At 43.5% G+C, this 14572-nt stretch overlaps 1 protein-coding gene across 1 annotated transcript; it reads left to right on the top strand.

Moving 5' to 3' along the window:
• Positions 1 to 3270: 3270 nt before the first annotated feature.
• Positions 3271 to 7843, top strand: LOC6591573. Its single transcript, XM_026993369.1, is given in 9 exon segments — positions 3271 to 4227; positions 4289 to 4420; positions 4423 to 4444; positions 4505 to 4596; positions 5544 to 5606; positions 5609 to 5644; positions 6184 to 7236; positions 7288 to 7443; positions 7512 to 7843. Coding segments are annotated over 9 exon segments (2568 nt in total). The 3' UTR covers positions 7569 to 7843.
• The last annotated feature ends 6729 nt before the right edge of the window (positions 7844 to 14572 follow it).

Below are 14572 nucleotides of genomic sequence, written 5' to 3'. Positions count from 1 at the left end.
AGGTGTTGCCCGGGGATCTTTGAATAAATCTTTGCTTCTGACATGTCGCCAGGTTGGCACCTAAGTAGACACTTGAAAGCGCCTTTGCTTGAGTGGTTGATGCCGCTTTATTGTTGCGGCTGATCTAAAGTTTTCTCAGCCCAATGGAGGATTTTGATTCAAGGTTCAATTGGCAATTAGCTCGGCACTTGACCAACTTGCTGCCTAATTGTTGTAATTACTGGGCTGAAAGGGGTTTCGGACGGGGTGGGTGTCTGTCAATCCGGTAACCACTTGGGAATCAATTTAGCCAGCGAGGCATGCGTTTAATATGCAGCAAAGTACAAAGTACATAGAAGATTCAATTCTACTGCCAAAATCTATAGCCAGCGCACAGCAGGAGGCTGGGTTCATTGAGTTGCTTGACCACACACAGACCAGACCCACACCCACATCCTGGACGCCGTGCACCCTTGCCCCACATAGTTGGTTCCTTGTTTGGAGCTCCTAATTCTACTTGTTTCCCCAGTTTTCCTCCAGTGGGCCCACAAAATCAGAGCTCCTGGTGCCTCTTGTACCCCAATGCTGGTCCCCATTTATAGACTTGTCTTAGGGCTCATTTATCCTCCTACCAACCCCCTTAATGCGGAGGACCTGTGGGTTCCTGCCTGCCGCCTGCATGTGGCCATTTATTTAGCCTAGTGTCCTGTATCCTGTGTCTTGTGTGTGTGTGTGTGTGAGTGTGTGTATGGTTGCGTCCAAATGTGTTCAATTAAGCGGTAATAAATTGTTCATTTGCTCATTGGTCCGCATGGCCATTACAACAACAGCAACAGCAGCAGCATCCAGCAAGAGGGGGAGTCGGAACAGACCAGGATCTATGGCTGGAAGAGACATTGTCGTCGCTGTAATATTTTATTAGACCCAGCAGCCATATCCCATGCCCCCATGCCCCCTATGGTGGTATGTATACATTGATGCATATCCTGCCATTAGCAAGCCTTTTGCATAATGTACAATTAATTTTCCACAAAGTTGCCATTTTATTAATTGCTTTCATTCTATTTCTTTTGCTCTCTTTTGGGTTGCGTTGTTTCTCCACAGTTCGATCACAATTTGGTTAACCCCAAAAGCAAAAAGGCTACCCAAAATCATCAATATCCAGGACATCAGACATCGGGCAGCCGCAAGGCCGAATCGTTTTTGCCACACAAATGATGATGTTGGTGGCATCATCATCCCGATGAATTCTGGCATAGACCGAACTGACTTCACATCAAAATAGAACGTTTTGCGGCTTCTTCTTTTAACGAACAAGTGCCAAAACAGACATTTTCCATTCACCACTTCCGTTCCTTGCACACACTTGCTTGCTTCATGCAACATGTGCCAGTGCCAGTGCTTAGATGTGTCAAATGTCACACAGTGCAACCCGAAAGACAATTGCTGCAAGATACGGGTGCTTGTCGAAAGGAAGTTGTTACCAAATGTTAAATTAACAATGGGATTATGTCGAGCATTTGAGTGTGTGGGTGTTTTTTTTTTGTCTACTTCCTGGTGTTTTCTTATGAGAATGGAGACTCCTTCTGGTTATTAGTTCCCTCTATGTAAGTCTTTCCTTTTCTCTTAGTTTTTTCATAATTGCAGGGATTCCTTCTGGCTTGTGTTTCCTGCAATATTTATCCCGTTCCCTGATATTGCCACTGTGAAACTTCTTCGTGTTTGTTCCCTCTTATATTGATGGGTAGAGGTTTGATGTTTTAAGTGTAGGCCGGATATCTTTATGGGAAATTTTTTCAAGATTTGACAGCTAATAAATCAATCAATAATTTGATTTTTAATCAGATGTAATTACATAAGAGGGTACCTTTAGTACTGGCAATGGTAAAGGCACGCCAGCTATCAAAGAAAGCTATTTGATCTGTCCATCCAACTTCACTTCGCGGTCCTTTGTCCCATATGCAAATGTTGTCTACTCTCGAAGGGCCACCAACAATCACCACAACGAGAAGGTCCAAAATCAATTCCCGTGCTCCCTCGCTAGGTGCAGCGTCCACCTAAGCAAAGGCAAACGAAATTAGTTTGCTGCTCATAAAACTTTGCCACAAAGTTGGCCATGCCACGAAAACCAAGGCTCGGAGTAAGAGTATGTGTGGTGCACACACAATAACTTTTGGCGAGGATGAGGCCCGAGGCGGGGGGAACAAGCCCTACATTCCACTTGAGATTTGAGACTTGAGACATGGAAAGTTTTTCGTGCGGTCCAACCGGGCGGCCAGTTGGGTCTCAGAGCTTTAATTGTATTTCCAGGTGGGAGGCGCTACGGTACAGGGCCGTCCCTCTTTCTAGTCTACGCTTCAATTTCCATGCGTGATAAATGGCAAAAAATGGAAAAATCCCACGTTTGCTTCTGGCTTTTCCTGTTTTGCGCTTCGCGCTGTCCGCAGTGTCCGCGCCAGAGGCAACATTTCAGGGCTTTTGTCTTTCAATTTTGCCCCCAACAAAAAGTCTTCTTTTGGCCAGTTGCGGTGGCATTTGCAACCCACTTTTCCTATAGCTCTACCTTGTCCCAACGTGTAATCGCTTTGTTTGCATTCGCGTTGCATAGTTTTTGTGGGTGGTTCTCCACGCACATAGCTGGGGATTCGGTATCGACATCGGGGCAGATGTGTGCGGATATACCAAGCTATATAATTGGTCCGTTTGGTTCTAACGTGTTCTGCGGGAGTAATTCATTCTGTTTCTGTTCTCCAACGCTGGCTCCGGCTCCGACTGTGGCTGTGGCTGTAGCTCCACGGCTAAGCTGCATTGTTGAAATGTGAAAAGATTTAATTTATTTCAAGTGCGAGCACAAAAAAAGACTTCACTTTGGATTGGTTTCGGTCTGCGGATCCGTAGCTTGATGCGCTCTGCCTCTGATTCGATCTGGAATTGCATTTATTCAAACGTTTCAATTGCTTTTCCGTTGGCTTCAATCTTCGAGTGATTTATTGTGTGGCCCAGCGAGAGAGAAGCATAGCATGGGGCTTCTCTCCATTCGAATGGGAATGGGAATCGTGATTGCGTTTGCTTAGGCATAACAATTATCCGCAGCTAATGTAAACGAAATCAATAATTAAGTTGTGTGCCAAGCCCCGAATTAGTCGCATTACAAAACAATACTGTAAACTGTACTATAATTATGTAATTATATGGCATAACAAATGGTGCATGTTCCCGCTATAAAGGTTCTGGCCACGACCCATATTACGTTTGTCAAAGGATAGACCGTGGCTGGTTCTGGTCGGAGAGATGAAGTTCATGAAGTACGCCAACTTCTTCTACAAAGCTGTAGGTATAGAACCCTATACCACCGATTCCCGACCGCAGGCCAACAGCCTAAAGGCCAGCATCGTCTTCTGGGCTAATGTGCTCAATCTGAGTGCGATAGTAACAGGGGAGATCCTCTATTTGGGTGTTTCTCTGTCCGACGGGAAGCTGCTCGACGCTGTCGCTGTAATGTCCTACATCGGATTCGTTATCGTGGGTACGAGCAAGATGTTCTTCATCTGGTGGAAGAAGCCGGCCTTGAGCGACATGGTGCGCGATCTGGAGCACATCTATCCCCACGGAAAAGAAGCGGAGGAAGAGTACAAGCTGCAGAGCTATCTGCGATCCAGCTCCCGCATAAGTGTGACCTATGCCCTGCTCTATTCCGTGCTGATTTGGACCTTCAATCTCTTCAGCATCATGCAGTTTTTGGTCTACGAAAAGTTGCTGCACCTACGCGTGGTGGGTCTGGCACTGCCGTATACCGTGTATTATCCGTGGAACTGGGAAGCCCCCTGGTCGTATTATATGCTACTCTTCTGCGAGAACTTTGCGGGCTATACCTCGGCGGCGGGACAGATATCTACAGACTTGCTGCTCTGCGCTGTGGCCACTCAGGTGGTGATGCACTTCGATCACCTTTCTACGGTTCTAGAGGGCCACGAACTGAGTGGCAAATGGGAAGAGGATTCCCGATTCTTGGTGAACACCGTGAAATACCACCAGCGGATTCTTCGCCTCTCGGAAGTGTTGAATGATATCTTTGGCATTCCATTGCTGCTCAACTTCATGGTGTCCACGTTTGTCATCTGCTTCGTGGGCTTCCAGATGACAGTGGGCGTGCCGCCAGATATCATGATAAAGCTCTTTCTGTTCCTGTTCTCGTCGCTCTGTCAGGTTTATCTGATTTGCCATTACGGACAGTTGATTGCCGATTCGGTATGCCCTCCTGAGATGTTATTTCCGTCTTCAAAATCACTTCCCTTTTCTGTCTTTACAGAGCTTGGGTCTTTCTAATGCTGCCTACAAACAGAACTGGAACCACGCCGACGTTCGCTACCGAAGGGCTTTGGTCTTCGTAATAGCCAGGGCCCAGAAACCCGCTCATCTAAAGGCCACTGTCTTCATGAACATCACGAGGGCCACTATGACAGATGTAGGCTTCTTAATATCTATTCTTCCAATCCCTATCTAAATGCTTTTCTTGTGTGTTTAGTTACTTCAAATATCATACAAGTTCTTTGCTTTGCTGCGCACCATGTATGTGAAATAGAGACCAGAGATGACCAGAACGCAGACGAGAAGAGATCCCTAAATCCCTAAGCCCTGCTCTGTACCTCCTGCCTCATGCTTTCAAAAGCTCAACGGAAAAATAATTATGCGAAGGCATGAGCCACACGCATGTCCATTCTGGATGTTTCAACACGAAAAAACTTGCATTTCAGTCGTTTTCCTCATTCTATGCAAAGACCAAGATGGGTAGATGCTGCAACAAAGGAAAACTGCAAAGTTAATTTAACGCTTCACTGCCCCAAAAGTTGTGTTCATAAATTGTTAGTGTTCTTCAGCTGGCGATCCATTGGATAACCATACAATAAAGCTGTCACATGAACCATAGATTGTAAAATATGTACAAGAAAAAAGTTGGAAAAGCCAACGCAAGCAGATTTTCATTGGGCGATCTTCTGAATCAGGTCAGTTTGTCTAATGGGTTTATATTAAATGGTTTATGTATTAAAATAAGCGATAGAAACGCACACGTTCTACAGCTGTATTTGGGCGCGTATTTAAGCATTTTATTGGGAATTCAGCTCTTGCGTTGCAACCCTGCTATCGATTGGAGCTGCGCAATCGATGTCCTGATGCCGATTGTTGCGTCGCAAAGGAAAGGCGTAGCTTTCATATTGTCATATTGTATTATTATTATTATACCTTAATTTGCCTTTTAATAAGAGTGATTGGGTGGTGATTGATTTGGCATGACTCGGTATTGTGTGCAATGTCTTTGATTGGAAATGTCATTGTGTACGGCGTTTTGATGGTTTTCTGCAACAGAAGCTTGAGCGTCAGCGTGGCTCGAAGCTGGTGATTTTTGCTTGTATATTCGGTAAAGATTACACCTCGTCATCGTCCTGATTGAAGTGATCATAGACATGGCGAATCACATGCAGTCCCACGTAGGAAAACGCCAGGTAGTTTATGTATATAAACAAATCACTCGTGAAATGGACCACGTGCATAAAGTAAGTTAAAAGTTCTGTTGCACATATACAAAAAAATGTATATACATACATATTGAATGTGCATTAATGCAATTATAACTTACCCATTGTCACGCTTGATTTTCTCTTATTACGTAAATTTATACAAGTCAACTCAACTTGAATGAAATTTCATGGCACTTGAAATAAATTATGAGTATTATCATCCTATAGTTACAGGTAAACGTCATTTAAAAAACTATGAACACCAGGCGAAGCCTACTACGAGTATATATATGAGTATTATAAGTATGAGTTTGAGCTCTGAAGGAAACACGGCAAATCGTTTAGGAATTTACCCCTGCTCTTGGATGCAACAGCTGCACCGTCTCAAAAAATCTCAGAAGTGGGCGTGCAGCGTACCTCATTATAATGAGGTATTTGAAATGCATTCTCTTATTTTTGTATTTTTTATTAATATAACGAGTATATTAATTGATTATCATATGAAACCAGAAACCCACTTGGAACCGCTGCAGCTGTTAGAGGAAATACCAGAAATGACCTGAGCTTTTCACACATAATCCGCATATCGATGACCTTGTAAAGGCCAACTTAATGATACCTCTGCAATCGCGTTGCATGACAAGTCCCCTGATAGATGGGGCTATAAAAGAGCCAAGGACTGCCACAGAGGCTCATTCAGTTCAAGGAAGGACAACGCTTCGCAAGTTCAGTTCAGGGAAGGACAGGAGTAGCTCAAATAATGACATATCTTTGCTCAGAGATGGATAAGTTCATGAAGTACGCCAACTTCTTCTATACGACCGTTGGTTTTGAAGCCTACGCCACCGCGTCCCGACCGCCGAAAGACAGTCTTAGGAACAGGATCGTGTTTTGGGGGAACTTGGTGAACCTGGCGATTGTGGGAAGCGGCGAGGCAATCTATTTCTACTTGGCCATACGCGCCGGAAACCTTCTGGAAGCCGTCACCGTGATGTCCTACATTGGTTTCATCATCGTGGGCGTGAGCAAGATATTCTTCATAATGTGGAAGAAGCCAGCTTTGAGCGCTATGGTGCAAGAGCTTGAGGATCTGTTTCCGCGCGGAAAGGTGCAGGAAGCACAGTTCCACCTGGAGGACTATCTGCGCTCCTGCTCGCGCATCAGCTTCAACTATGGTCTGCTATATTTCGTGCTCATCTGGACCTTCAATCTCTACCCCATCATGGAGCTGATTGTGTTCGAAAAGTGGCTGAAGATTCGAATAGTGGGCAAGACGCTGCCCTATCTGATGTACGCTCCCTGGAAGTGGAATGACAATTGGTCATACTATCCGCTGCTGGTCGCCCAGAACTTGGGTGGCTACACCTCGGCAGCGGGACAGATTTCCACCGATCTCCTGCTCTGCTCTGTGGCCACCCAGGTGGTGATGCACTTTGATCATTTGGCGAGGTCAATGGAGAACCACAACCTAAGTGGTGATTGGCCGGAGGATTCTCGTTTTATTTCCGAGGTAGTGCGCTATCATGAGCGGATTCTGCGTCTATCGGATGTCGTGAATGATATCTTGGGAGTCCCTCTGTTGCTGAACTTTATGGTCTCTTCGTTTGTGATCTGCTTTGTTGGTTTCCAGATGACAGTGGGCGTCTCCCCGGATATGATTACCAAACTGTTCTTGTACCTTGTCTCGTCGATGAGTCAGGTGTATCTGATTTGCCATTACGGACAGATGGTTGCCGATGCGGTATGTTAATGATTATTTCTTCCATCTTTGGCTCTCAGTTTTTTCTCTCAGAGCTTCGGCCTGTCTGTGGCGGTGTACAACCAGAACTGGAGCCACGCCGACGTTCGCTATCAACGCGCCCTACTCCTCATCATAGCCCGAGCGCAGAAAACTACGCATCTGAAGGCCACCATCTTCTTGGACATTACCAGATCCACCATGACCGATGTAGGCACTGAGTAGACTTTTGTTTCATATATTTTCTGAAATCGTTTTCATGGTTGTTTTTTTTTCAGCTCCTTCAGATATCGTACAAGTTCTTTGCTTTGCTCCGCACCATGTATGTCCAATAGAGGACCCCAAATCCCTAAAACCTTCTCCATGCACCCACTCCTATGCTTTCAAAAGCTCAGCGCGAACTTAATTATGCGTCGGCATGAGCCTTACACACACATGTCCATCGCATTGCTGCTTCAACACACAGGAAAAAAAGAAAAAGAAAAACGCTGCGTACTTTTTAGCGGTCGCTGGGTGACGTTGAAAAGGCAATTCTACGAGTACTCCGCAATGCTCCGCACTGGAAAGGAGAGGAAATATCGTATGTGGGCTACAACAGAAAATTGCAAAGTATATTTTACGCTTCACTGCACAAAAGTTGTGCTTATGAGTTTTCGCTTGGTTATTACGCTCTTTGCAGGAGGGTATTTGAGAATTTAAGAAGGGTTTGCTTGCCTCCTATACAAGGAATAGTTAATGTGGGGAGCAGTTTAAGACTTGGGTTCAAACGGATCGTTTGTGGGGAGGAACATATTGAGGGAGCTAGAGGTTTGGAATCGGAAAGTAGTATATCTTATCGATACCTGAATGAACTCTCGTCTACAGATTCCACTTGGAACTGCAACGACATCTGGAGGAACCATCCAGGGAACTCTTCTCTTGGGAAGAGGTAAACCGTCTAACACTTAAAAGTTATTTAAAGCCCGCATCCCAAAGGAATCCTTATTTATAAAAATTGATCCCTCAATAAAGTAACTAGTTTTCTTCTATGATAAATAAACCTACAGGTTCTACATGATCTTCCATTGAAAATGCGCACTTTAGGGTATTACAAGTATCGGTTATCAATAGTTAGTCTTTAAATCTTGTTGCTAGTACTATGGTAGTTTTCTTACAATTTTCAGCTTTTCTCAGGGAGAGGAGTGAGTGGAGTGAGTCGGGTCTGAAGGCAGTGGACAGCAAACCCCTTTGATGACATCTAATGCAGTTTTTCCATGGGTAAAATGATGTGTGGCGGTGTGGCTCGGGGAGTACGAGTACGAGCACTCCTACGCACTCAACAATATTAGCAATTTACGCGCTGAAGCGTGTCCAGGCAGAAGGAAGAATGGAACTTTTGGGGTGTAAAAGGAAATGGGAGTTCTTTTTGCCCCATAACATTTTCATTTTTGACGAATCTCCACGACATCACCTGCACGGCATCACCCCCACCACCCCTGGATAGTTGTTGTTTGCGAGAGCCACGTGCATAAAATATATTAAAAATCTATTTTTTGTCCAATGTCCTGCCAGCATTCGTCCCCTTTCCCTGCCGCTGTCAGGACCTGACATATTTTTTTGTGTAGGCGATTTACTTCCGTATTTTTTTTTTTTGTATGTGTACATAGATATCTATTTTTGTGATTTTTTGTTGGCTCTTCTTTTTAGGGAGGGATTTATTTTTCATTTTTGTGAAATTTTTATAAAGCTCCCAAATGTGCTACAATTTAATTTCTGGTCACGTTTTGTGTGATTCTCAAATGGGCAACAGTTACGGCCAACATAAAAAAGCAACCAGCCACAGCAACAGGATGGGGCAGGGCGCCTAAAAAAAGATACTTTCAATATCTACCGCTGTCGCATTGCATAATTTAAGGCGCCATAAACATGGAACACGTTTATTAGGACCGAAATCCATGGCAAGAGTCAGAGATCATATCCGGTCAAGTCAATTACTGATACTGTCAGAGTTTTGTGTTCTGTAGAATTTAGGGGCTGGCTGGCGATTATATGTGTATTTAAGGTAACTGAAATAAATTGAAATAATTGTATTATTGCAAGTATAAATCAATAGTTTATTTAGCTAATTGGAAACAAGGCAGAAATATCTTCATTTGTTGGGGTTGTGGTCACTCTGTCGGGCTCCGCATTGTCTGTGTCTGATTTTGGGGTCAATGGACATTAAATATAAATATTATTGGTACCCGGAACTGGTTCCTGAGCTGAAAATAAAAGTATTCAATAGAATGATATAGCTTTAATTGTTCTCCAGATCAATGACGAATCCGGCTCGAAGGAACGAATTTTAAATTTAGACTGTTGTATTTTCAAAACTTATGCACTTTATATAGGACTACTATAACGTAATTAAAGCTAAGACCAATGCTAAGAAAAGGAACGATGTGCGGCTCTTGTTCCCACGCTTAACCCTTCTAATGATACCCACTGCCTGTATACCTCAAGTGTTAATAGATTTTGATTCGACGCGACCCAAGTATATGATTTTTATGGAATGGCCTGTGTTGGATCTAGTTCTCTGTTTATGAGCACTAATTAATGGAATAAATAATTTAATTTGCTTATAAAAATACATAAATTTGTCACCAAAAACCAACAAAATTAAATACAACCAAGTCCCACTATTTGCTCAACTTCTAAAACCAGTGCCATGACGATTTCCACATGATTTCCCCTCACATATAATCGACCTTCAGTGCCACATAATCCAGTCCCTGGCTCGGCTATCAAAATAAATACCTTTGTAATTTATGAGCAATTATGAATTTACGTACACATTTGCATGCAAAATTCAACCCAACAAGCAGATCAAAAATTGAAAGCCACAAAAAAGCACCCATTGTTTTTTTATTTTCCCGTCCACCCAACTGGTTGTTAAATCCACTTATCAAAACGTGCAAATAACTCAACTCAGGGGATAGGGACAAACACACGACGGCAACGGCAGGATAACGGAGAAGGAAATGGAGGAAACTGGCGACCATGATGACCCAGTGGGGCGTGTTCAATGACCAATTGGCAAAAAACTGTTGGCACTGCAACAATAGCGACAGCGGCAGCAGCAGAGGCAGCAGCACAACAATCAGGAAAAAATGTGCCCCAATCGCTGTAGAGACTTGCAGGGATCGAAGTGCATTATTCTTGCCACATTTTGGTGCATGGGCGGACGGGCTCTGTTTTTTCAATTAGCTGCCATTAAATTGAATTCAAATATTGAAACAATATGTTGGCTCCGTCGGCCGAAACACTCTTTCCGCAACCATTACCCCTCGCCGTTCCAGCGTGGGATTTTAGTTTCAGCTTAGCATTCGTTACCCCGCACCCCTCACCGCCACACTCTTTCGTTTTCCCCTGTGTCCTCTGATCTGGAGTGATTTATTGATTTTGAGTGCAGTTTTTCTTGTCAAAAGTTGACTGCGGCTCATACGCTCGACTGTCCACAGAATAAATATATATATTTTTTTATTTTTTAAATGCCAGTGGCAAAAATCGCACCAAAAATGTTTTCCATTTTCATTTAGTTTTTGGTCAAAGGAATGGAAAAATCTCTCTTCCCCACCCACTCTTTTTCTCACTCTCTGTCTCTGAGAAATGTGTGAAAATCCGCACGTATCTATTTGTGGGAATATTTTTCAATGGTCAAAATATACATACATAGATATCTATGCACAACTATAAATGGAGACTAAAAGCCTCTAAATTAGTCTGCTCGCATTATTGGCCATACGCCCTGTGGTACGTACCAGCCGCTGCGGCAAATACTGATATTTCTATGGTCTATGCATTAAGCAAATGGTTGGGTTTGGTGTTTTATGAATATGGACACCGCACAAATGGCCTTCGAGAGAGAGTGACTTTGGTGGTTCCTTTATTGTGTATTGTGGCTTTATTCGATTGATGATTGCTGATGATTTAAGCATTGGCTTATTGATTTCTTATGGGCCATTAATAGAGGATTCCATCCACTAATAGCATTCATATTTGAAACGATTTGTCAATGCAGTCGAGCATTAGTCCTGCGGATCCCATATATGGTTAATTGTGACAGTAATGTGAGCGATACAAAAGGATGAAAAAGCGGAAATATATATGTGTGCAAGAAAAATGTATGCATACACATGTACATATGTGTGTGTGGGGAGGGGGGTGGGTATAAGCAGAGCTTAGAGCCTAAGTAGGTTGCTGAGCCTCCACGCAGAGAGAGAGAGAGAGAGTGAGACACAAAGATGCCACAAAGGCGCGCGGCTTGTATGCGGAAAGATAAGCGAGAGGATTTCATTTGCTCATTACTCAACAGCTTACTACAGGGAGAAGATCCGAGAGGTATGGGATGTGCAGGAGGCAGGAGGGGAATGGGGTGTGTGGCAAGAGGAGTACGACGTATGGGGTGTGTGCGGCAGTGGAAGGCACTAGGCGCTACGTTCCCCAGACACAGATGAAGAAAAGGAAACACTAAAGGCGGCTCATAAGAAATGCATGTGCACATAATTCATTTTTTATGCTGGCTTACATTAACCACACGTGATAAAGAAAAAAAATAAGTAGCTTTGAAGAAAGAATATGCAGGTGCCCTTAAAGATGTATTGTATTTATGGAATCAGCGGGATAAATCTGTCAAAGTTTGATCCGTTTTTGAAGACGAAAACGATTAAGTTTAAATAAAGCAGAAAGAGAAAGTTTTTTTCACTTTTCGATAGATTCTTTCATTTATATAGTGATCCGATATTGGCGATATGTCTTATTTAATGAATGGAAAAAATTTGTTGGGCAGAGTTTGGGCAACTGAAGCCGTCGATAAATGTTGTCAAAAATTAGACCTTTCTTCGTGGCAAACAACTCATCACAGCCCATAGTACCTTCTAGAAGAGCATAATGACGGCGGGACTAGGTACAGTTACATGAGTTACACCCACCGCAACCACCTTCACTCACTTACACAAGCGAAAAACTTGTAAGAAGAAAATTTTGAGACGAGAGAGACGCCTTGTCATCGTGCTGCTGCTGCTGCTGCTGCTTCTCGTGCTCATCCTGCTCCTGCTACTGCAGCGCTTCTCTTGCAACGGAAACGGAAGCGACATCCAAGTTTATGTTAAAGTTTGATGCAAAACCCCCAAACTCTCTTACTGGGACGGCACACACCTAAGTAGCTGTATGGATGTGTGGCGGGCAAAGTTTCACTCCGTCTCTCTCTTCTCGTGTTGACTTTTGTGGCTCCTGTAAGTGTTGAGACTTGCGGTGGTGTCCGTTGCATATATACGTATATACCTGTATGTCGCATGTGTGTGTGCGTTGCAGGTGGTAAGGAAATTAAATCAGCTTCGTGCGCCGTGCACATCATTAGTATGTATAGAGAAGAGAGAGGCCCTGGAGCTGCGGCTCTGCCTGCTCCTGATGATTATGATTGCCTTTTCTGATGGTGGTTTTGGTTGGGTTTCGTTCGCTTCCTGTCCTGTCCTGTCCTGTCCTGGCCATATAAGTATGCCACAGTTTTCTTATTGGCACTGCAAATTGAGTTTTCAGTTAAAGCGGCATCCTTCTTGATTAGTCGTTGCATACTAAATTGACTTGCATCTCCTCTCGATAGACAGATATCGGCTACATCCTATACTCCATCTTCTGCTGCAACAGCTGACCAAACAGCAAATGTCAATGGGTGCCGCCCTGCCGCCCTCCCGTCATCCTCACCCTCATCCTCCGTCCTCTCTTCCGTCTGCTTGTTTGTTTGAGCACCGGCTCAAAGCGTTGAAAGTGCTCTGGCAGGAGCAGGATATTTGCACACTGATGCATTTGTCGCCTAAGCTGCTTCTTATGACATTTATTTTTATTGACTGCACTGCAGGGCAACCAACGCACAAAGTTCTGCAAATGCTTTTATTTTTTGCTTTAGAGAAAAAGAAGAGAGAGCTCTCTAAACTGTTTGTCTGTCGGCATGGGCTCTGCTCCCCTTGGTAAGAGGCTTGGCCAGCAAAGCTTTAAAGTGAAACTCAAACCAATTGTCAGGTTATTGTATTGGGCAGAGGATGGGTTTGCAAACTAGGGGTTCTGTACACCAGTCTGGTGGTCTGCTGTCTGGTTTCTCCTATCAGGTGCCTTTGATATGAGAAATGTTCCGCAGTTGTGCAGCAAAATTCATAATTCAGTGGCAACAGCAGCAGACACGTTTTACCATTGAGGACTATGGACCATTCAGTATCGCTTTCTCACCCCCAGGACTCTATGCCTGTGTTGTCTCTCTCTCCGCATATTGGCTATTCCTCACTCAGGATGGGTTATCCCTTTCTCCGATCTGCTTATTTATGCATTTAACGAGCTAAGAGAGGAAATGAGTTGAACCTATAGGCCTCTCTTTATCTGCAACTGCCTCTTGCTTTGTCCTTTTGCATACCTTTTGTTGTTTAATTAGAAAAGTGTTTCATGTAAACTCTCGGATGGCAGCTATGACAGCTCCAATGGCAGCAACAACAACGGTGTAATTTCATTTTTGTTGACAAACTCGAGGCTTTTGTGGCATGCCACTAAGACGACCATGCCCCTGGCACAAGCCCTCTGCCGCCCACGTCCACTGTCAGCTATCAATGGCAATGCAGGCGAACAGGACAGACGGGTGCCCCTACCCCACCCTTTGTGTTGTTGCTGTGGCTGTTGCTGTTGTCCTTTTGTTGCCATTGTTCTTTTGTTCTTGTACTCTCTCAAAGGGTATTGTGATTTCGATTGGAAGGTTCAACAAATGCAAAAGTTAGGTCTTTGAGTATGTAGGGTATATTTTTTTTTTGATTAGTTAATATTCTGATTTTATGGTCAATATTATTGGAGGGTTGTATGGCAAATAGTCCTTAAGCTATGCGCAGTTCCTTCCTATTGTTTCTGGCACTAGAAAATATGAATAGAATACCATATCGAATTAAACTGAAACGATTTCATAGTTCATAGAAGTGAGCATGTAAAGGACAAGTTTTGGGACCAATCAAACTTTGATACGTAGTTACAGAACAATTTTGTCAACGTAAAAGCTACATCAAATGATGGACACCATCATTATAACATCAAAAAACTTCTTTATTTAAAAAAAATACCAATTTGGAGCTGCATATGTTTTTCCATAGGTAAATCAGAATAGGACTACCCATTCCTCTAGATATTGATGACGGTTTTGAAAGAGTATCTACGACTTCTGCTACCGTGTCCATATTTTCTTTGTTGTTGTCTTGTCTTGTGTTTTGGCTCAGTTTTAATATCATTTTCGTTCCACTCCAGTTGGCATTTTAATTTAAGTTTCATTTTCAATTTAAGACTTTGACTTGCC

The sequence above is a fragment of the Drosophila persimilis genome, unplaced genomic scaffold (assembly GCF_003286085.1).
Source record: "Drosophila persimilis strain 14011-0111.01,24,50 unplaced genomic scaffold, DperRS2 tig00000000-arrow-pilon, whole genome shotgun sequence".
Classification (NCBI taxonomy): Eukaryota; Metazoa; Arthropoda; class Insecta; order Diptera; family Drosophilidae; genus Drosophila; species Drosophila persimilis.
The sequence above is the reverse complement of the archived record's forward strand: the minus strand, read 5'-3'. Positions and strand labels throughout refer to the sequence as shown.